The 23,482-nt window shown below is 39.1% G+C and overlaps 1 protein-coding gene across 1 annotated transcript in view; it reads left to right on the top strand.

Annotated features, from left to right (window-relative positions):
* The window catches only part of DPYS (dihydropyrimidinase), a 30,311-nt gene extending 14,145 nt beyond the window's left edge, over positions 1 to 16,166 (top strand). The window contains exons 6-10 of the mRNA XM_066334717.1: positions 658 to 799; positions 2,673 to 2,815; positions 12,153 to 12,360; positions 13,892 to 13,994; positions 15,824 to 16,166. Coding sequence (XP_066190814.1) covers positions 658 to 799; positions 2,673 to 2,815; positions 12,153 to 12,360; positions 13,892 to 13,963 — 565 coding nt within the window. The 3' untranslated portion in view covers positions 13,964 to 13,994; positions 15,824 to 16,166. The remainder of the gene's footprint in view (positions 1 to 657; positions 800 to 2,672; positions 2,816 to 12,152; positions 12,361 to 13,891; positions 13,995 to 15,823) is intronic.
* Positions 16,167 to 23,482: the final 7,316 nt, after the last annotated feature.

Below are 23,482 nucleotides of genomic sequence, written 5' to 3'. Positions count from 1 at the left end.
TATGAGGTCACAGCTAGATTTACTGGGGTTTGTTGTCAGCTGCCTTTTTCACTTGAAATTCAAATACTGCAAAAACACCTAAGCCTGCTAACTTCTGAAGTTACATATACGGTATCCACCTCATAACATCTACTTCAGAACAAAGTAGGAGAAGAAGTATCTTTCAAATACCTGTGCTTAACAAGATGTGTGGTTTGCTGGTATTTCATTACCAATAGAGCTTAAACAAAAGGTTGAATTTGACCGAAGAGCATGTAAAGGTATGCCTGAACACTGGCTAACTGTTGTGCAGATCTGTAGTAATTTTAGAGGTCATATGGAGTGACACAGACTAAAATTGCCCAAAGTGAGGATGAAACCAAGATGGTTGCTCTGGGCAAAGTGGGCAGTCCTCCATTTGTGGGACATCTTTGACATATCCAGAGTCAGTGTTGGTGCTTGTTTCCTTCTGAGGGTTTTCTGAACAGGAAACTGCTTCATAGGGCAACTGGCTGTTACAGTGGAGCCAGGCTTGGAGGAAGGGGATGAAGGCAGGCTGGCAGGGCATGTTAGTTTTTGTTGTGAAGTTGGATGTCTTGATCAGTCTTACATTAGGTTTTCCTCTGTGGTTCTCTCTGGTACATGCTCTGATTCATAATGAACTTTGTTTCTCTGTAGTGATGACCTATCTGTGACAGGGACTGACAATTGCACCTTTGACATATGCCAGAAAGCTCTGGGGAAAGATGACTTCACAAAAATCCCTAATGGAGTGAATGGTGTGGAGGACAGGATGTCAGTCATATGGGAAAAAGGCGTTGTAAGTATATCAAAATGTCCAAACATAGAAGTAATTGATTTCTCCAACAAAACATAATCCCTCAGCGGGTATTAACTCTTCAGTTTTATCAACTGTGTTTATCATCAGATAACTCATTCAATTGAAAACTATAACATTCCTTATTAGCTCTCACTTTATGTTCCTGGAAGATGGGAGAAGATGCTTGATGTTTAAAATATTTCACTAAAGAATCATTTCTATTGTTTAGCAGGAAGGGATTGCTATTGTTTCAGTGGTACTGCAAGTATATTTCCTTGAAGCATTTTTTTCAACTTGTGAAATAAAAATAAAAGGAAAGAGGTGCCCAGAGTTTCAACTCTATCAGTTGTGTATTTTTTCTTCTTTGATCTCTCTCAAAGTTAGCCACTGGAGGAGTTTCCACAGTGGTGTGCCTATCAGCTTCTAGTTTATGCTTTAAGAAATGCTTTTGTAATGTGTGGTTCAGTCATGTGGTAAGATGAAAGCACCTTCAAGCCCCACTGACTTCAGATTCTCAGTACCAATACAAGAATGGTTAGTGCTTCTCAGAAAATGTCTGATGAGGGGTGAGGTAAGGAAATCTCTCAAGGAATCTGCTGGATAGTAACTGTTATGTTTGCTATGGCTAATGCAGAAGTGTTACGTTCTGGAAGCTCTAGTTCTTTTTAAGTTCTCTAGTAGTAGTGAAGTCATGTTGATAAGGCACTGTAAAGCATATTCGTTTGTCACAGTATGATTACCTACTGCACACTCTTGGTAAGAACGTGGTTCATGATGCCTCTTGTTTATCTATCTTTGGGATTCAGCTCCAGTTGGTATGTACAAAACACACACACGTGTGCCTACACTCACCTGTGGCACAGCTCTAGGGAGATTTGTTATGGTGTAAACAGAAATTTAGTGGTTCGTATGAAACTGAGACATGAATGCATTTATCAGTGCTGCTTTTGAACAGTGCATCCTGCTGGGCAAGATAATTTTTTTAAAGTTCTTCAACTGATAATATCCTCCCTTTTTTCACTTGTAAAACATTACACAGCTGTGTGAGTTTGTCTGAACACTTTCCTCCCTTCCCACAACACTATTACTTAGAAGAGCAGTGTTCACCATTTTCATTGTACTTTTCATTTCAGATAACTTCTTACAGGCCACCATAAACATGTTTTTATGACATTATGATTCCTAGACTGACCTATGCACAATATTATTGCCAGTGTAGATGGCTTTCCAAACCAACAACAGTCATAGAAGCTGGATTAAATTAGTTACACAGTAGTGGACAGACCCAAGATGCATGTATATCCATTGTTATTTGGTATTTTGGTAAAATGTCACATCAGCAAATGTGTTTTTTATACTACTTGATTGCAGCATTTAGTGATTACTCTTATACTCTGTGTCATTGCTAAAGAAATTTGCAAATCAGTTTTCCTATATTACCCATTGTACCTTGCCTTGCTGTTATCACCTTCCTGGCTCCCCTTAATACTGTGTCACCATTTTCCAAAACCAAGATCCTCAAGAGACGTTACATTTCCTGAGAAAACGGCTGAGCAGGACTACAGATTTACAACCAGCTAAAAACATTTGATTACAGTTGACTTGAGGCTGGATCCACAGAGTATTTTGTTTAAAGTTGTCTTTTTTTCTCCTTGCTGTGGGATAAAGTAAGATGAAATTACTGTATTTAGTGCAAGTACTTTGCATTATGGGCATCTGAGACAAATAGTTACTTTTTACTTCTAAAGTCTTCAGTACAACATTTTAAAAACACTGATATGATCTCAGTCATCACAGGTTTTCAACTAGGAGAGCATTTCTTCATTCCTTGTTTGAAAAAGTAATGAGTTTGCTTTTGTGTACTCTTTTGCAGCACAGTGGAAAAATGGATGAAAACAGATTTGTAGCTGTTACCAGCACAAATGCAGCAAAAATCTTTAACCTTTACCCAAAGAAGGGCAGAATTGCTGTGGGCTCTGATGCTGACATTGTAATTTGGGATCCTAAAGCTACAAGGTTTGTATGGGAAGTTATTTCCCACCCTCTCTCAATCCAGCCTTTCTGCAGGGAAAAAAAAGGCATCACAAAGCCTTTGTACAACAATAAGCCTTTGGGTGAGGTTATGGTGGTTTAAAATAGCACCTCATGTGAATTAATTAAAGGGTTTTGTCTCCCACAATAGTGTATGTAAGGAGAGATCTTTGATCTCTAGATGGATTAAAAAGCATTCTGTCTGATTGCTGACTAAGTGCAAAAATTAAAAAGTCTGTACATTATGCAACCAGGGCTTGGTATCCTAAGAGTAAAAATAATTTCTTTGAGATTTTAGCACAACTCTTTTTAGTTTAGTTGGGGTATGTTTGAATTCCTCCACTGCAAAGGGCAGGGAGAAGAACCTGCTGCAGCATGACCCATTACAAACATGTTTTGAACTTAGACCTACTTAAAACATGTTCAAAAGTGGATTAAATTTACTTCTGAATCTCAATCTGTTCATGCTTATGCTTTTATTTGAAGAGTTTTCTGATTGTGTGCACAGTAATTCTGCTAGAATAGATGCATGAACAGTGTCCTGGTGTCTCATCCTGTATGACTTGATACCATGGTACATTTTTGCTAGAAAGGGCATGAAGTATCTTTTTAGAAGCCTCAACTCACACAGCATACTGTGCATTACAGTTGATTCATGTGCTCAGGTGTATTCACACCATCAGCCAACTCCATAATCAAGACTCTATAAATATTTCAGGAATTATGTCTTGAGTCTTACTCTGGCTCTTGTGCCCATCCTGGTCTTGTTTAAACTTCCTGGAAATGGTCTGTCAGCTCTCTGTCGTGGAGCCAGATCACCTGGGGAGTTGTCTCTCAGCTGAGATGCCTACGAGCTCTGAGTGCATCTCCACTCTTCCAGTGCTGTGCAGAGTAACTTAACTCTGCAGGAACTTTAACAGCCAAGCCCTGCCTCTGACCACCCGTGCACACAGCAGCAGCAGTACATCCGGAAATGTTCTGGGGTGGCAGTTTTCTTCCTGGGCTCAGCTCTAGTGAGCACTATGACCATAAAACTCTGCTTTCAACCTTTGATTTTTGAAAAGAGTTGAATACTGCTCATGGTGTAGCAAAGTTCTGAAACATAACTGGATGTGTCTGATTTCAGTAGACAGACAGATAACACACTCCACCCCCCCTGCCCAATCCTAGATTTACCTTACACAAACAAAAGTCTTTTGACCAATCTGGGGTTTTTTTATTTTATTTTTTATATGTAGTTCTTACTCATTTTAGTATATTAATGAGTACCAAAAACATGTGAAAGTGTGAAGTCTTCTGTGTTTCAAGCTACAGCATTTGAGGACATGGAGGCTGCTATTCAGAAGTCCCACAAAAAACCTGAAAACACCAGCAAAAGAAGTTTCAGGAGTGTCAACAACCCAAATAAATACAGAGGCCGGCCCAGTGCTGGGTCAGGGAGATTTTCATGTGCATATTGCCTTCTGGCATGTTGAGCAAGCATATTTTGAGATACCAGCACTGAGCTATTTCAGGACAGTGAAGCTATGAACTCTGATTAAAAAAAAACCCTAAAGGATTGTTTTCTGAACTCTTTTCTGCTCTGCCTGGGGACGAATGAATCTAGAAGGATAGCAGAATTCTGACAATGTTCTCAAGGTGCTTTGTCAGCTCCTGTAATTATTTATCTTTTTGCCTCTCAAACATTCCTTCTGCTTTTCCTCTCTCCTGAGTACTCTAATTGCCTTTTCACCCACTGCAGCTGTGAAGCATTTTTTAAACATTTAGACTATATTTTCTTACTGAGCAAGCTTATTTTAAGTTCAGCCAATATTTTTTTTCCTGGTCTGGTACTGTTCCCATTGTTTATCCATTTGAGTTTGCTGGGAACAATCTCTCTGCAGGTACAATTTTGTGAACTGTATGAGAAAGTATAAATAAATCTCACTGGAACTTGTCTATTAATTTCACTACAAATCCTGAAGAGGGCATAAACAGCCCAGCAGAGAAAAGAGATCTAGCTAATGGATTTCAGCCATTTAAGATGTTACACAAGGCACAGCCTCATGTGCTTCGTTGATTCTGAGGAGTGATTTTCAGTTTCACAATAGGTTTGTTCCTGTTCCTTGCTAAGTTCTTCCACTTTTGTGGATGACTTTTTTTCTTGTTTGCAGCCGTAAGTCTTGCAAGAAGGAAATGCAATTTTCCAGTTCTGGTTTGAAGTTGTTTTTCTGTAGTCTTGAAATTCTGACTGATACCAACCTAAAGAGTTGCTGAATATTGCTGTTAGGAATTGATCTTATCACAATCTGTCAGAGGAAGTCTATACAGAAGATTTTCGAGTAATTTATTAAGGTAGTGCGGCTCTTTAACACAAAAACTTGTATCCCTACAAAATCAGCTGTGTTTCCCCGCCCACATCATTGCACAATAACATGTTGGGTGCAATGTGAGCATTCAGGATTTTCTCTTTCTAGGTTACAAAACCTTAGCAAATTCAACGTGACAGCTCTGTAAGCTGGGAGCAATTGCAATTTAAGGTTCTGCTTCCAGCACTCTGCTGCTCTAGCTGAGTTTTTCCTTTTAAGTGTCAATTTTATTGACTGGCCTATTTCTGTGGCATTTTCTGGTAATTTCTACGGAAAACATATCAACAATTATCACATTTGCTATTGTGTTCAAAAGCATTTGAATATTGGTTTTATCAGGTCTGCATGACAGCAAGCATTATTGGGAAGAAACATTAAATGTACAAATTGGTTAGAACTGCATTACAAAAGATGGGTTGTGAGTCTTGCCAAAGTAGGTCTTTTCATTAGCCTCCTTATACTTATTCCATTAATTAAAGGCCACAAAAATATAAAAGGGATCTGTTGGTTTGTTGCAAGCCATGTGCTACCAAATATCATATTGCAGACCTCAACACCCTCAACACCCTCAGCATCCCAAGTACAGTCTGTGCAAACAGGATTGTTCTGTGAAAACTCCTTGAGAAAATGCATGTAGGCAGCAAATGTGTACTCACTGTACCATTTTATTTTAATCTATGCTTTGACCAAGACTGTTCACTGACTTCTTTCAGCTGCACACAAAGAATATTAAAGCCCCAAGTCTGTGAAACAAAAGCAACTGTAAAGACTTTCAGGAGGAGAGAGCAAAGTAAGGGAAAGGGAATATCACCTGTCAGCAAGACAGTGTCCTCTACAGCTGATGCCTTTAGCTATTTGAAAGCAAGCAAAAGTATATTTCTAGGGTTTGTTTCAGAAATGCTCAGCAAGGAATCTAAATACTGCAGTACCCAACTCAGGCAGTGAAAAGAGCTGAGCATCCCTTGTAAAATAGGTGCAGAAGGTCCTAAAGGTCTCATAAAGAGACATCCCACTCCCAGAAGATATTAGGGCTCAATTAATTCACTGAAGCCTGTCGGAGCCTTGCAAGTAAACTCCAGATCAGGTCCTAAAGGCAAGATCAAACACCCATAAGGATAAAAAACCTGTCTCAAATAGAGTTTAACTTTCTAAGTCCAGCCACTTCGTTATAACAACATGTAAATTGGGAAGCCACACACCCCAGGGTGTTTCCCTCATTAAATATAGCTGAGAAGTTAGATACTTCTCATTGCAAAAGCAGATCTGGCTGTGCAGGTAGCACCACCTTCTTTGAGCTTTGCTGGAGCGGCCCACTTTGGCAGGCCCAGTGTGTGCCCCACATGTGCTGGTGGAGCTGGGCTCAAGCCCTGAGCCCTGAGTGGTGGCTGCAGCCCCAGTACAGCTGCCAGAGAGGGGTCCTGCAGGAAATGTGGGAAGCCTGAGGTGGGAATGGGAGGGAGGAAAAGGACTGGTCACTCCATAATCTACCTGCCTGACATGACAGAGGAAGATGTGTTTTCTATTTTTGCATATTAAGGGAAACAGTGGCTGGATGTGAATCAGCAAAATGTCAGTTCCCCTGTCTGCTGGCATATATTCCCTCAATACCTTTGCTTGCATGTGGATATGTTCATGGCTAGATCTTTTGCATTTGTTAGAACCAAAATCTGCAGCCTATGTCTGTCTCATTTGTAGTCAAGTCTTCAGCCTCAGAGGCTTAAGGGGGGATGTTACAACGTTTAAGCACTCTGCCAAGTAACTGCCTGTAATTTTTAGTAACATAAGAGAGGAAGAAACCAAGATGTTAGCTGAAGATTAGAATAAATAATGCTGCAACTTACTCTTTTGATAAATGAGCATAATTTTGAATACTGAATATATGGATGACTGCATTGAGTCACAATGAGACAAAATGAAATAATGTACAAATATCTATGCATAGGACAAGTATGTTCTGGCATTTTCCATAGCCTCATGCTCTTTTGCACAAGTGAAAGAGGTGTGCATGCATGAATTTACACTAATTCACCAGAATCCTGCCAAAGATATCTTATTTCAAATTAAGAGAATGGGGAGAAGGAAACAATAGACATAAATTAAAATATAGGAAATTTCATTTCAACATGATAAATAATATTGTTTTTCTGTGATGGTGATCAAAGAGTGGCACAAGTTGCCCACAGAGATTGTAGATTTCCTCTTTGGAGGCACTTAAAACCCAATTTAACTGGGTCCTGAGAAGCCTATTTTGACTGACCCTGATCAGAACAGAGGGCTTGGAATAGATGATCTCCAGAGATGCTTTCCAACCTCAGTGACACTCTGGTTCTGTGAACTGTAATGAGATAAGGTCTCTGAGAGTGTATGATGTATGTTTCCCTAGTAACTTGCTGTCTCCAAAATGCCACTTGGTCTCTTTAAAGAAGTGAATCTCAGAAATGTTACCCAAAAAGTTAAATCATTCTTTATTTTCCCCTTACATAATTTTGACTTTTTTCCTTTGTAAACACTTCAAGATCTTCTCTAGTCATGAATAAACTAATTTGTGTTCTCTTTTTGTAAGCTTTTCTGCAAGCTAATTTCTCATTACTGCTTCTCTCCTGCCCACAGTTTTTAGAAATGTTTACTTCTATCCTGTATCAACTTGGAACAATTAGTCGTACCAGACTGGATACTGTTGTTGAAAAATGAGCTACTTACCATAATAAAAAATCTGTTTTGTTGTCATTCTCTGCCCCCCTTTACAACGATGCATTTTAGGAGATATGATTGCATGAAATAAAGATCCCATTACTTCAGATATGTTGCTTTGATCTGAAGCTCCCGGACATTACCTTCCTGCCTCTTCTTGCATCTGTTTTTATCTACAAATCTTCTCAATTCCTATGACTTCTCAAAAGTAATGTTTATTGAAGATGTTTTTAAGAGGCTCAGAACATAACTTTATGAATAGTTGTCTGCATATATTTGCATATGCAATTATTGCAATTCCTTAATATAAAGTAGGTCATGAGGTTTTTAATCCAGATTATAGGTTTATAGCTAGCATTTTTACACATAGATTTTAAGGCTTATTTTTCCTCTATTCTGTTTTTCCTGTTCTTTCATTTTCTTTATAATAAAACTCCTAATTATCATTATAAATGAGTGGTGACTCAGAAAACCCTGAAAGGTGAAAAAATCTCACTGAAAGGTGAGATTTTAGAAAAGCAGGTTAACAAGATGTAGCGTTCAAAGGCATCTGAAAGAGATGAGAAGAGACAACTTGCAAGGGCTGATACTGTCCTTAGCAAAGTGACATTTCTTACCTACCCCAACTCTGAAAAGCTCAGAGATACTGCACTATAAGCATTGAGAGAAGTTACTTACAGCTCAGATACTCACTCCTACATATGTGGTTTTCTTTGGCAGCTGTCAACAAAGGAGCTGTTTTAAATTACAGGCTTTATTACTTTATTAAATTAGGTAATTAATTGATTATAAAATAGGTATCCTCCCTTTACTGAGATGTTGAAGAGCTATTCTTGGCTAAGGTCTGTTGTCAACAGCATTCCTTCATATTCCTATATCTGAAATTTAAGAAGAAATCTGGATGAGTTATGCAGCCATTTCCATTAAATGTAGTTAAATTCTTCACTTGCTTGCTTATGTGACCTTGAAAATTAAAGGGACAATCCTTATGGTAGTAAAAGTTTTGGTTCTAGAGCTGGTGTAACTTCATGTCCTATGCATTACAAAAGGTATAAGATCACTCTAATGGTTTTTCTTCACCATGTCCCCCTCCTGCCCAATTGTAACTCACTGTTTAGTGTTTCAATCTCTGACTGAAGCATAGACATGTTTGTTGAGATGAAAACTGGTCCCTCTAACTCCTTAATGAAGTTTTAGGTCATAACTTGACCTGTATAGTCTTGAATTTCACCCTACGTGTTGATGCATTAGTCTTAGTTCTGCCCTTTTACAAGTTTCAAGCTGCAGTCTGTATTTAATTTAGTTGCAATACTCTAGAAGTGGCTGTAAAGTCCTTTCTCGCACAGAGCACAAATAAATACAGTAGTACTAGTCACTAAACCTTCACACAGTTAGAGCAAATCTGTCAGTTGTTCTTAGGCTAAATTACTCTTTGACTCCAAATTAGTTGGACAGAAATATGCTGGTGAAAAAGACAAATTTAGAAGCATGTCTTCCTCTTTGGTACTAGAGAATGGCAATGTATATATTAATAGATTCAAACAGCTTTGCAAGCCAGGTGTATCGGAAGCAGCTGAAGTGAACTGCATGGAAACACTGATGTAAGAACAATACAGGACCTGATGTCTTTAGAATGTCCTCTTTGTAGAGGAGAATGTTGTTTTAATTGTGGAAGTAATTGTTTTGATCTCAGTCTCCATTTGAGAAAGGGTTGTTTGAAATGAGCCTCTGCAATTTATAACCAGAATTAGAGAATTTTTCCAAATTTTATTTTTAAAATGCAATACAAATTTTTGAAACCTGGACTCAGAATCTGTTCTCATGCTGAGTAACCTCTTATGTCAGGCATCACTTAGGATGCTGGAGACAGCTATTAAGTTGTACTCTACCATGGTGGCAGTCTTGGTATCTCGGATTTTTAGTAGGTTACAATTGGTTTTGCTGAGAGCAAACATCAGAAATTTGCTAAGCTGCCTGCTACCGAAATTGGTGATAGAGCTGTAAACAGTCTGTTGCATAAGATTGCTGAATTGAGAGCTTCAGACCCAAACATACCATCTAGTTCTATTTCTTTGCTTGCTTGTTACCTGAAACTTTTACTGACATTGATAATGTCAAAGGGTTAAACCACAAGCAAATTTTGGTGATTTCCATCAGGGAAAATTCAATTCACCTTCAGAAAGGGCAGCATGATCTAGAGTTTGCTTCAACAGAACAGTTATAAATTAATTCTATTGAGGTTTATTGTTAAGGCAAGCTCTGGAAATGTGTTTTGTCCTATTGCAAGGTTTAGCTGTATAAATAGATATTACTTTTAAATGTGCCAACTTCCATTCATTTTGTATCTTTAAATGAAGGACGTACTTACCTCTGAGGCATGGTTACCTCTAGTGATCCTGTTCTAGCACATTTAAACAGCTCACATAATAATGAAGGATCTTGCTTATTTTTCTGTTCTTCCTCAAATTACCTTCTCCACTTTTCATGTCCTGGTGCTGTTGTGCAAGTAGATGGGATATACATGCAGAGAATGCTAAAGATCATTATATTACAGTTGTTCTTACTTACTGTTCTAGTAATTGGACCCATAAGGGTAATGCAGTAAGCTAGAGGAGTATGTTCACAAACTCCTAATAGGGCTGTTCTAACAACCGTGGATAAATGTGTTTGACAGCATTCAATAGGACCAGTGAAAACAAGAGAGGTTTGATTTTTCCCAATGTGAACCTACAAGATGATGCTGATACTGGTGAGCAGGCATGTATAAGTTTTCTGTCCAAGGTGTGTTGTATAAGGCAAAGTTTTTATTCCCATGGGTAGACCGGTTACAGACGGTATTTGCATATATATAGCCTTTGAAATGTCAGTTACCACCAAGATTTAAATGTAGCCCATAGCAGAAACAATTGCTCTTAGTTCAAAAGAATGATATGAAAGGAAATTAAGTATTCTTCCTTGAATTATTTTTTCCTCTTTTTGAGTAATCATTTCAAATATTTAATGTGATTATTTTTGAAAATGGCTATACTCCAAGTAAGATACAGATATTTTTGTGGTTTTCTCATTTTGACAAGAATATTGACTAAAGTTTAAAAAAAAATCTTCTCCAAATTGATTGATACTTTAATCTATTAATATTTTATATTGCTTTTGACTTTGATAATTCCTTTGCAAAAAAGTGTAATCTCTGGAATACTATGAATGCATGTATATGCATTGTAATATATGCATGATAGATTTTTGGTTGCATGAGCACCCATCCTGGAAAAAGCCAGACTGGTAGCCAAAAGTGTGAAACTTCTTTCTTTTCAGAAACTATAAATGACAATAAAACTATAAACTCTCTAAATAATAGATATAATCTGTAGATTGGGTACTGGAAGTTAATAAAATAATTAACTGAAATTCAAAGTTTGTAATTGCAGCATATAGTAAATAGCTTAGTAGGAAAAATAGACAATAAAGGAAGTGCACACAGCCTGGACTTCCAGATAGTAATGTCAGATCTAGCTTTGGCTCTGCCTTTAAAGTAGCCAGTTGGAGTTGGAAAAATTGTCTAGAAAAATGGAAATCATATAGAATGAGATATATATATACAAAAAGCAATAATATCATGACTGAAATAAGTACTGTTGAAGTCTGAAATTATAATTTACATAATACCCTTGGAGAAAAAGTATGAAGAAGTGTGATGTTGTTATTATTTAGCAGCATTAAGATATTTGGGCAGTCAGTCATTGAATCAATCCAGCTCACACTAAGCATTACCAAAAATCATTACCATCTACTGACTTTCCAATGAAATGGTTTTTTGTTATTTGTGAGATTCAGTCTTTGAAACATTACAGCCATGCTTTTCAAACTTGAAATTGCAAGTCATTCCAGCTAAAAGGTCAGAGCTTTTTCTGATTGATTTTCTGAATTGTGCATAGATATTTGCTTGACAAGGCAAAATTAAATCATGTTATCCAAAGAAAATATTACAACCTTCTTTTTTTCCACTGATCTCTTTTGTAGTGGAAAATTTTGCATTTAAAGGTTGCTGAGTTCTGTCCTTTTGACTCCCTCTTCATTCTTTTGAAATGCAATTACTGTTCAATGAAATGTTATTGCGCTATCCTATTTTTACAGCTGCTTTATGATGTACTGTACAGTGTCATAGTTAAATAATGTTGCTAAATTTTCTTCCTATATCATTTTATCAAAATTTTATAATGAAGTCAAATGCAAGGATCATAGTAATTTTGTGTGTTGTATTTTGTGTGCTGTTTTTGTAAACACAGGACAATATCTGCAAAGACACATCACCAGGCAAATAACTTCAATATATTTGAAGGAATGGTCTGCCATGGCGTTCCAGTTGTGACAGTTTCAAGAGGCAAAGTGGTTTATGAAGGTGGAGTTTTCAATGTCACAGCAGGAGAAGGCAAATATGTCTCCCGTCCACCATTCCCTCCATATGTCTACAAGCGAGTCAGGCAGCGGGAACAGGTTAATTAAACTAATAAATCTCTGTAATGCCTTGTACAACATGAGGATAACTAGCTCTTGGGAAGAGAAGTTTGGGGATTCAATGGTAATTTTCCTTACTAATCAAAATATGCCAAGGTGGGAGGAAAGGAAACAAAGACTCACTCAAATTTTATTGCTCTTTATCTTACAGAAAAATATCATATACTAGTTCCTGCTCTTACAGTAGTCTGTACAGCTCATGAACTAAGCCTCAGTACTTTTAAAAATAAACATGTCCTATTTGCAATGAAAGTGGACCAAGTTTTGCTTCTGAGCAAAGCTTCTAGCTGCTACATTTCATCACTGACTTCACTGAAAATCAGAGAGCCCAAATTTCATATGCAGGAAGAAATATTGCACCAACGAAAAAATGAAGAATTTTCTAATTTTTTCATGGATCAGATATTTCGAGCTAAATCCTGTGGGGTGTTAAACATTTTGCTGTGTTCCAGCAAGAATGTGTTAAAAACGGAACACGTGTGAATGGCACTGCTGGGCCAAGAAAAATAGCTCTGTTCAAGCTTTTGTTCTCTTCTGTTTTTTAAGGAGAAATATTTCAAATACATAAAGATTGGCATTTCAGTGCCTATTTACTATGCAAGCATTCAGGATGCTTTTGCATCCTTAGTGTACTGTGAATAGGATTTTCAAAAGCACACTGAGTAAGTATGTTTTAAAATCACCACCTGAATCAGTGGGATTCACTGAAGGATCTAAAAGTTGAATCAGACTGTGAAAAACAGACTCGAATCCATGTGAAATAACTCCAGAGAAATGCCCCCAGGATAATTCTGTTTATTTCTTTCTGCTGTTGTGTTAATGGACTGAGAAGGGCATGTAAAAGTGGCTGAATGAGGCTTTCCTCCAAAAACCACAATTTCACAGGACGTAGCAAGCTGCCTTCATGTTCATACATAGAGTATCAAAACTTAACTAAACTGAAATTTAAAAGAAATCTGATAATTACACAATTCTGAAAGACTTCCATGAACATAGTGGTTTCCATTTCATATTAAAGCTAGAAGGAATTTTCCCTTAACCCCAATATTAATTGCAGCATGTCTTCAGAAGTGATTTTTCAACTAGCTCAACCTACTGTAGCCAGCAGCTAGAACAGTGAATGATAGATATCCACACAAGGCAGAATTTACTTTGTTTCGGTGATATTTATTTACCTCTCTTACCTGGCATATTAAAAACATTACTGGAAAATGTGAATACTCTAAAAAATAGAGGAATCCATAAAATGAGGTGGACCATGTGGTTTCTTAAAAAAATGGATTTAGAATTGGATTGTTACACTGTTGAACAGATTTAGCCACCCAGCTCCTGATGAAAACTGAGAACTGAATAGATTAATCCCAGTGCATACGATCTTTTCCAGAGAGAAGTTAGATAAAAGTATTGGGATACATTTCATAGAAAGATGGATTATCATAGGACTTCTATTTCAATTTTGTCTAATTAGGAATTGCAAGAGAAGAGAAAGATTTAATACATTTTATTGCAGGTATGTCAACCTGTTCCTGTCAAGAGGACACCATATACAGGCATGGTCTCAGGAACCGTCATGCGAAAATAACAGGCTCATTTCCCAGTTTTGGCAGTTGCAGGTAACCATCTCTTTTGGTTAATGAAAATTAGTTAATTCTTCTCTGAAACTTCAAGAAAAAGAAGTGTAGCAGGCTGTCTCTCTGGTGACAGGCTTGTCTGAAATAAGCCCTCTCAGAAATTGATTTGTCTTGATATCTGTAAATTCGACAGAAAAGTGTGGCAGCCTTGGAGAACCTCTTTTTGATTGGAACCCCATTTTAAAGTTCAGTCAAAAGAAATTGACAGAGTTTAACTGCTAGACTGGGACATGGGTATGAAGGCCCATACAAAACCTGAGTTGAGGTAGCAACAGGAGTACAAAATGAAGCATGACTCTTTGACTTGCAAATTTACAGGAAAAAAACCCAAAACCCCAAACAAAACCAGCTTGATGTGAAAAATTAAATTTGTTAGTTTTCCTGTGTTACAGACAATAACTCCCCAACAAATGTGCTGCTTGGGTTAAGCTGACAGATTTGTTTTGCAAAAACAAAAGCTGTCTTCATGAAAAGAGAAGGCTCCAGAGAGACCTTGGAGCAGCCTTTCAGTACCTAAAGGAAGTCTATAAGCAAGCTGGAGAGGGATTTTTTTTTACAAGGGCATGGAGTAGTAGGACAAGACAGAATAGCTTTACAGTGAAAGCGAAAGTAGGTTTAGTTTAGATTTTAGGAAGGAATTCTTTACTATGAAGTTGGTAAGGACCTGGAACAGGTTACCCAGAGAATTTGTGGATGCCCCATCCCCAGAAGTGTTCAAGGCCAGGCTGGGTGAGGATCTGAGCAGCCTGGTCTAATGGAAGTCTGGGATGCATGGCAGAGGGGTTGGAACGAGATGATCTGTAAGGTTCCTTCCAACCCATGCCATTCTGTGATTCCACAAATAAAGGTGCTGCAGCCAGTGCCAGCAGTGTTTGAATTAGTGTGAGCTCATCACTGCTAACAGGAGTAACACCCAGGATCTCCCCTTCCATCCTCTCCAGTGTTCACAGTGTGTAACTTGGTTATTGACAGTCCTTGTATATGCCCCGGTGCTTGGCAGATCTTTCTGTGAGCAGAAATCAATTAGCTTTGTTTTCTGGGTTAGTTTTGTGTTGCCTTGGTGAGTTTAAGTGTCTCTTAGAAGAACCAAGCAAAGATCAATGCAGTGCAGCATATGAGTGGGATGATGCAACTGAGGACAAGGACTAGTGACACCACCTCACTCTCTGTTTAACAAGTAGAGGAAATGCTTCAGGAAAAGGTAAAAACTAGGTGAGTCCTTCAGTCGAGCCATGCTGCTGCTCTGTGTCAACTGCAGCTGAAATGTTGTCTGCTACAGCAGGGCAGTTGATTAATATGGGCTGGGGGAACAGTGAGTGACAGGAAGCATGCCAAAATCCAAGCTGAAGTTTTGGGTGCATGAGTGTACCAATCAACAATGAGATCAGCTAGTTTGAGAAATTATTTCCCAGTAGGTGAACAGAAAGCCCCAGTTTGCACCTCATATAAAATGAGTCTGTTCTTAGTGCTAATTAATGCGGGACAGGGACAAACCTGCTATGGTAGGAAGGTGAAATTAGCTTTTCCACATTTCAGGATATCATTACTTTAAAGCTACCTTAGAGTGAACCTCATCCAGGGCATCGGTAGCAGCAACAGAGCATGGTATCCTATTTGTTTTTCTCTGTCCTAAGGGAAAAGCTTTTCTAATAGAGAGGACTAAAGGCTAAAGCTTCGGTAGAGTGAGGGAGCAATAATCATTCTTTCTAGCTCCTAGCACTCCTTCTCCATTATTACCTCTGAGTGACAAATTGCAAAGAAGAGATTTTCTTTTGAAAGATGATATCATATTGTCTTTCTCTTCTCTGTAGATAAAAGCAAATGAAAATGACCTTGCTGCCCCCACCAGCAGTTCCTTCTGGGTCCAGCAATCAATCCACAATCAGCTTCTCAAGAACCAACATGAAACAACAGTAACCAATAAGCATTATACTTGGTTTCCTACATAAAATTGTCATTGAAATTTATCTTTTAAAAGACTTTTGCTGTAAGAATTGAGAAAATCTTTTTAGGAAATAGAGTAATAATAAAAAAGCCCCTACAATTATAATATGGAAACAGTTCTGTACATTCTCAAAAGTATGTAAGTTTTGGGATAGTATTTCTTAATGTTTGTCTTTAGAAGGTATCAGCTACCCAATAAAATAAAAGCAATGAACAATGGTGTCTAAGAACATTTTTTAAACTCCTGCTCTCTTGGGTCCCAGGAGATGAATCTTAATTCTCTAATTTTGTATGTCAGAAAGATCTCTGTTGTGCTTGGCAATGCAGAGAATTCTGAAGGCAGATGCTTCTGATTTTTTTAAAATTTTATTTTCCCTATCTAGAAGAGGTCAGTACAGAAATATGCTGATTCAGGAGAACAATCACTACTTTGGAGCTGCTGCCACATCTCCATGTCACTGTATTTAAAAAACTTTATATATTTTGTCCCTGCCAACTGCACCACCAAGATTTTTTGGTGGGTTCAACTCTTTCCTTTGTTTCATCCTAGGCAAACCTATGCCAGCCATACTCATGAACTCACTCACCTACAGTAATAGTTTGTGTTCTGGCTTTATGGAGAAATACACACCTATCACCTGAAGGCTTATGAAGTGAGATTACCAGAGCAAAGCCATAACGCATTAATGTCAAAAAACCTTTTAAATTGAAAATGTGAGGTTTTTCCCAATGTAACTAATGCTTTGTTTTTTGTAGGATAGGATTCCTAATTTTAAAAATAAAATCTTCTTTGTTCAATTTATCTAATTTCCATTTTCGGAAGTTGTTGTACTTTCAGAAGCATGTTTATACTACCATGTCTAGACAAATTTGAATTTGGAGAACTTGAATGTTGTTTAAAGTTGCACTTTCATATATAATAGTTCTTTTTTTTTAAGTAGCTGTCGCTGGGAAAAATTTAAGAGTGTCATGGTTTAATGCCAACTGGCAGCTTAGTGCCACACAAACATTCACTCAATTCCCCACCCAGTCAGATGGGGAAGAGAATCAGAGGAGTAAGAATTAGAAAACCCTTAGGCTGGGATAATGACAGTTTAGTAGATAAAGCTGAAGGTGAGCACACAAGCAAAGCAAAACAAGAGATTCACTCCCCATAGTCAAGCAGGTGTTCAGGCATCCCCAGGAAAGCACTCTGAATGTTCTGCCTGCTTCTTCCCCCAGCTTTACATGCTGAGCATGACCATATGGTCTAAGGTATTCCTGGGGCCAGCTGAGATCACCTGTCCTGGCTATGTCCCATCCCATCTCCTTGTGCATTCCCAGCCCTCTTGCTGATGAGATGGGGTGAGAAACAGAAAAGGCCTTGATGCTGTGTAAGCACTGATCATTGATAATCAAAATATCCTTGAATTATCAATTCTGTTTCCAGCACAAATCTGGAACATAACCCCGCACTAGTCACTGTGAAGAAAATTAACTCTACCCCAACCAAAAATATCACAGATAGAAACGAGGCCAGCATAAAATCACCTGTACAGTGAGTTGGCTGTCCTATGTGTAGAAATTATGTAATCTGTACTGTGCCAAGAGGTCACACAGGTACAGAAGGTGCTGCATATTTTGAGATGTACACATTAGACATATGATAATTACTATTTTTTTTGACAGTGGAAAGCAGACTTGCAGTTCCCGCTATATTCATAGGCATACAGTGACGTATGAGCTTGTATGGAAAAAAACTCCTATTAGATCATTAGTTCCTGTGTCTCTAAACAGCAAAAGAGGGATTTCTTTGTAAGATGATGGAGGATAGTCATGGGTATGGTGGAGAAGGTCTAGCACTAGTTCCCATTTCTCAGGTTTGTGGTGGCAGAATATCAGAACAAAAAATCCAGCACTATTACAATGACAATTACAAGGAAACAGAGTTCACTGCCCAGTACAGACTTCTGTATTGTCATGCTCTGCATCTCAGTTTGTTGTCCAGTCTCCCTTTACAATCAACAGAGAAAGAGATGCTTCTGCAACTTATTTTGTCTTGCATCAAGATCTCACACAGGTTAGATAAATCTGTCTGGAGCTGTTCTTTGGGATGAAGTGGGCAGTTTTCTTGCAATTCTGGTTTGTCTCCATTGACTCCAAAGATTATACAGGCTGTGTAACTGTGGTGCACATTTCTACTCTGCAGCTGCCTTCCACTCAGCCAATTTTTGCCTCTCAAAACTGGAACTTTCTTGTATGAAGGATACCTGTCTTTTCTTATGTCGTGTCTTATCAACAGTGCAGGTCAACAATGAATCCATTCTTTCTAATTAATCTTTTGCTACATTGGCAGAAATGCAGCAATTTGATAAAAGTAATCTCCAAACTATGAATATGTATTAGCTATGGAAAAATGTATCCTACTCATTTTTATTAGATTAGAAATGAATGAGCTTCCTCCTGTATAATTAGAAAAGAATTCCTGTTCCCTATGTTGGTACTTACTGCTCTGTATCATGGACTCTTCTTTCTATAGGGCTATACTATTTTTGGTTAAGAAACATCTGCTTTTTAATTTCAGTGAGTCTTAACTATTGTGCAGATGAAAGAAATTACCTGCTTATTGCAAACTGGGATTTACATCAAATCATCTGCTGTATTCTTACCTCCTTGGATGCAACACGCTATTGAGTATGTCAGGTTTGTTATGTTTATGGATATTTGTTTTGCCACAGACTGTGCTGGTCCTAGTACATAAATCCTGCCTTGAGCCACAAGGTAATAGCCCTTGAGGAGCTGTGTGACTTCAAAAGAATTTCAACTGTGCCAATTCAGGCACTCCTACTAAAGTTGAAACTGTCAGATTGCAAATCTCTGTCATCCTTGTTCTTTTTCCACGTATATGGGCAAGGCTGTAATGGTGGGATCGTCATAGGGCTGTAATGGTGGGATCGTCACAGGGATGTAATGTTGGGACTGCCCAGGTCTCTATTCCAAAACACTGGTAAGGACTGACAGCAGAGCCAAAAACACTAGCATGGGAATTTTTTAGTAGGCATATAGTTTGGGATTCAATGGGATCACAGTTATGTCAGCACAGGTCCTGAGCTAGAGCACTGGAAGGTGCACTGACTGGTCTCTCAGCTGTACCTCAGTCTCTAGACCTTGACAAGACTTCTGAATTTGTTCCACAGTCTTGTCCCTGAGCTATCACTTGCTCGTTACACTCTCAAGTTGTTGCTCTGTCTGTTCTAAAATTGTTGTGCTAAGACAACAGATGCCACACACCAGGTTGGAAAGGTGGTTTAGAGATGACTTCTGCAGCCCACTCACTTCTTTTGGGCCTTTCAGGGAAAGTAAGACAAAAATTGCTTCTCCCAAATGTTTGAATCCTATCTCATCTAGCCATAATCCTCAGGTTTCTCCACCACCTACTGAGAAAAATATTTGCTTGCTCTGACTCTTCCTTCAATCTGTTGGTCACTTTGATTGCTTTGAGAGGTTATACTGCTGCATTAAAACCCTTTTTATCTGGAGCACAGTCTGTGCAGAGGAACCAAGGAACTGTTTTGTCAAGGCTAAAACAAAGAAAGAACATAATTTCTTTGCTTAGCACTTCTCCTTGGAATGCTTCTGGTTTCCCCTCTTTCTTGTATGGAAAGATTGAAGATTCAAATGCTTTGTTAAAGTAAGACAAAAATTCTGTTAACCATGTTTTCTGTTAACCATCTCTCTCCCCACGCAGACAGAAATTTAAGATTTTTAGTACTCCATTCTCCCTGGTGATGTGGTTTCCAGAGGCAGGAGCAGAAAAGCAATTTGGGAGACCTTACCCCTGCATGCACAATACTGCTTTCATTCCCATCATTTGCAAAAGCAAGGCTCATATAGACAGTATGTGTTTATCGTTGGCACTCAGCTCACCACCCGTGAAACTCACGGCTGTGGTGCTGACACCCACACCCGCAGCACTTCTGTCTTCAGCCCGAAGCATCAGGGGATCTCTGCAGAGCAGCAACCCCGGGCCCTGTGGCTGCTCTGGGCCACTGGAGGGCAGGGCAGGAATGATGTATCAGCAGTGAAACGAGGAGGAAGGTGCTGCCGTGCACAGCAGCATCCGTGAAGCATGCTCACGTTTTGAAATCTGTGCCCCTAAAGTTCACAATAACATCTCTGTTTTCAGGCTTTATTTCATCAGGAGTAGAGAGTGATCTTTTGATCCTTACTCTCCACTTTTGCGATGTAAAATAGAAATAGAGGAAAAGCTTTGAATATTCGTTTCTTTTTAAACTGCATCTCTGGCTTATTTAAATTGTGATGAAAACAGTGAGTCAATGTGACAATATTGACGGAGCAGGGGGCACAGTGACAGCAGTTATAAACCCAGCATCCTCTGACTTTGCACACCCAGCTGCTCACATGAAATACTGCAACAAAACCAGCACAGAGGAAAAGAAGCCTTTAGCTTGGCTTGGCTTTATAAGCCAACCAGGTTGTGGGGTATGGAGTGGTGATAAGGAGAGCTCCATAAACACGGTTGTGCTGAAAGGAAATGTCCTTGTTTGTATTTCACTCCAGGAGGGTCAGGAGCACTAGCATGTCTCTCTGAATTACCTTCACAAGACAATCAGGTCAGCCTTTCATTAATTTTACAAACCATATTTGATCCATTTGGAAGATTTTTCACAGTAAATCAAACAGCTTCTCCACTAGTGAACGACTTTTAAAAAGGAAGTTGAGTTCTGCTGTGAGCTGAAAAAAAGGACAGGGATGACTGAGTCAAAAGCCAAATCTAGACTTCTCACACTCTTGTTCTTAGTGTTGAATGTGTTTCTGACAAGCCTGAGAGAGTAATTTAGAGACAAAGCCCAGTAACATGATATTAATAGATATTAAAAATTTCTATTACACCAACAAATTAATAAAAATCCTAATTTCAACTGCACCTATAGTTCTCTTGTGCTCAGCAGAAAGAAAAACATTGCATGCTTTTATGGATAAGAAAGAATGTTCTGTTTGAGATGAAGAAAACATAATAAAAGAGGAAAGAACTCTATGAATGACAGAAGAAAAGAGCTAAAATAAAATGTAGAAAATCTGAGGAGAGGGCAGAGAAGAAGAGGAACAGAAATAATTGTGGGTGGACAGCTAGTTTTTTATTGTAACTTGTAGACTTTTTATTTTTTTTTTTAATTAGAAAAAAGAACAACTCAGTCTTGTGTTGAGGATTATGGTTAACAGAGGGGCCAAGGAAACAGCTGAACAACTTGCAGAGGAGACAGCTAAAGATAAACAAACCCTACACTTCCCCTGCTCATAGGACAGAAACAAATGGAAGAAAACAAAAAGAAAATGAGGTCTGTAGAGAATGAGAAGTATGTCTGTGTAATTACAGGGGAGCCAAAGACCTGTCTTTTCATCTGTACAGCTAAAGAAAGACACTGGGCAGCTGAAGGAATAGGTCAGGTACTGTAGGTCAGGATAAGAACTGTCCTGCCACAGAGATAAAACTCAATGCCTTTGAGGCATACAAGGTAGACTTGATTTAGAAATAAAAAATTTATAAAAAAATAAAGGTGCAGAATGTGCCATTTTCCCTGATAAACCAGGTTTAGGGAGATGAACTTATGTTCTTTGCCTGTCATTCAGCTCACGTTCAGCATACAGGCATGCATGAGTGTGATCATAGAAACAAAGTGTGCATTAGTCCACTCAAGTATGTCACTCTTGTATGAGTGAAACAGTAACAATAATTTTCAGATGGCACCCTTGATGTTGGCACAGCATATTCACAAATTAAAATAAGATTCTGCTGTGCATATACAGTATTTTTCCTGCAATGTGCTGTGTTAAAGTCAATAATCACAGAATAGCTGAGGCTGTTGGCTAGCTCTTGGCTAATGAGTTTTGAGTATCTCCAAGGATGGAGATTCCATAACCTCTCTGGGCATCCCATTCCAGTGTTTGACCACCCTCAAAGTAAAAAAGCTTTTCTTGTGTTTCAGTGTTATACCAGTCAACTTCCTGGCATTCATGTTTGGAAGCAGCTACCAGGGGAAATTGTTCCATCACCTTCATACAGGTTGAGATGAGTCTGCAGTTTCTCAGATTTTCTTTCTTGCCCTGCTTGAAAATGGGAGTGATATGTGCTTTCTTCCAGTCCTCAGTAATCCCTCCTGATCACCATGGCATTTTTCAAAAATCAAGACACCTTTCAGGGACATCAGCCAGCACCCTCAATACCCATGGATACCTCCCATCATGTCTTAGCATGTTCGAGTGCTCTCTAGCTACGAGGGGTGAGTTTTCCTTGCTCCAGTCTTTCCATCAAGTCTGAGAGGCTTGGGCTCTCAGACTTGGGCTTTTCCATGTCTTCTGTCAGTGGAAGTGGGATCAAGCATCTAGGTAAAATATTTGCCAGAGCTGAACATACTGTGCAGAATTACAATTAGTTACCCAAGGAGGGTTGTTTTTTATCAGTTTGAAGGGCAATCTAAGCAATATTTAATTGCCCTGACAGGTAAGAGACGGGATGTCCACAATCAACACTGGCTGAATTTCCTTAAGTAAATGAAACATGCAGACATGGCATTGTCCTGAGAGTGTACTATAGAACTCAAAATCCTAACAGATTTAGGCATCTCTCCCAATGATTGGCCAACATCTGAGTCATTTTGATGAACCATTCTAATGGGTTGTGGGGGTGGGCGGAGCCCCGGCTGCTCTGCCCTGGAGGGAGCCAAGCTGAGGAGTAAAGGAAGAATTTCGCAACTTCACCCAGAGCCCCTAAGACAAAGACAAACCTCCTAGCCACGGCGACCTGTCCGGAGACCCACAAGCCCCCTCGGGATTTTATGTAGATCTGTTACAATTGATTGGTTCTGTACCCTTTTCCTCCCACCCTGGTGTCCCATAAAAACCCCTGGGTTTCCTCTGGTCGGCAGAGGTTCCTCGTCCCTGGATCCCTTTCGCTGGTACCCTCTCAATAAAGTACCACCTGCGGAAATTCCATACGAGACCTCTCTGTCTCTCACCACGGCCGGCTAAAAGAGGGGCTAACTCACAAGGGCATGAGCTAAGAGCACTGAGCTGAAATCACTGAAAGCTCAAATCACTGAGCTGAAAAATCACTGCTCTGCCTGCCAGATGAGAAGCCCCTCTGCCAGCTGAGGAGCGCCCTGACCCCCCAAGGAGCTGTTTCTAGCGAGACATCCTTTGGGGTGGCTGTGGCTCTCTGGGTCCCAAGCGGCAGACCCCATCCACCAGCTGCGATAATGGGCTGCAAAGATTTTGCTTGCTCCTTGTAGAACAAGAGTGAAAAGTTATTCTGAGAGGCAACACCATCAAACAGGAAAGGCAGAAAACTCCAAAGCAAAGTTTTCCTCCTGATAAGTGCATGTCGTTTTGTGGTAGTGCTGTCAATCTGACTTGCCTCCATACTTAAGCTTCTCACCAGCTTGTCCTTTGGGATTGAAAGGAGTACATCCAACTCCTGCCAGCAATTAGTCAGAACTCTGCCAAAAATATTCAGCTCTTATTGACAT

Source organism: Sylvia atricapilla, chromosome 1, assembly GCF_009819655.1.
Source record: "Sylvia atricapilla isolate bSylAtr1 chromosome 1, bSylAtr1.pri, whole genome shotgun sequence".
Lineage (NCBI taxonomy): Eukaryota > Metazoa > Chordata > Aves > Passeriformes > Sylviidae > Sylvia > Sylvia atricapilla.
The sequence above is the reverse complement of the archived record's forward strand: the minus strand, read 5'-3'. Positions and strand labels throughout refer to the sequence as shown.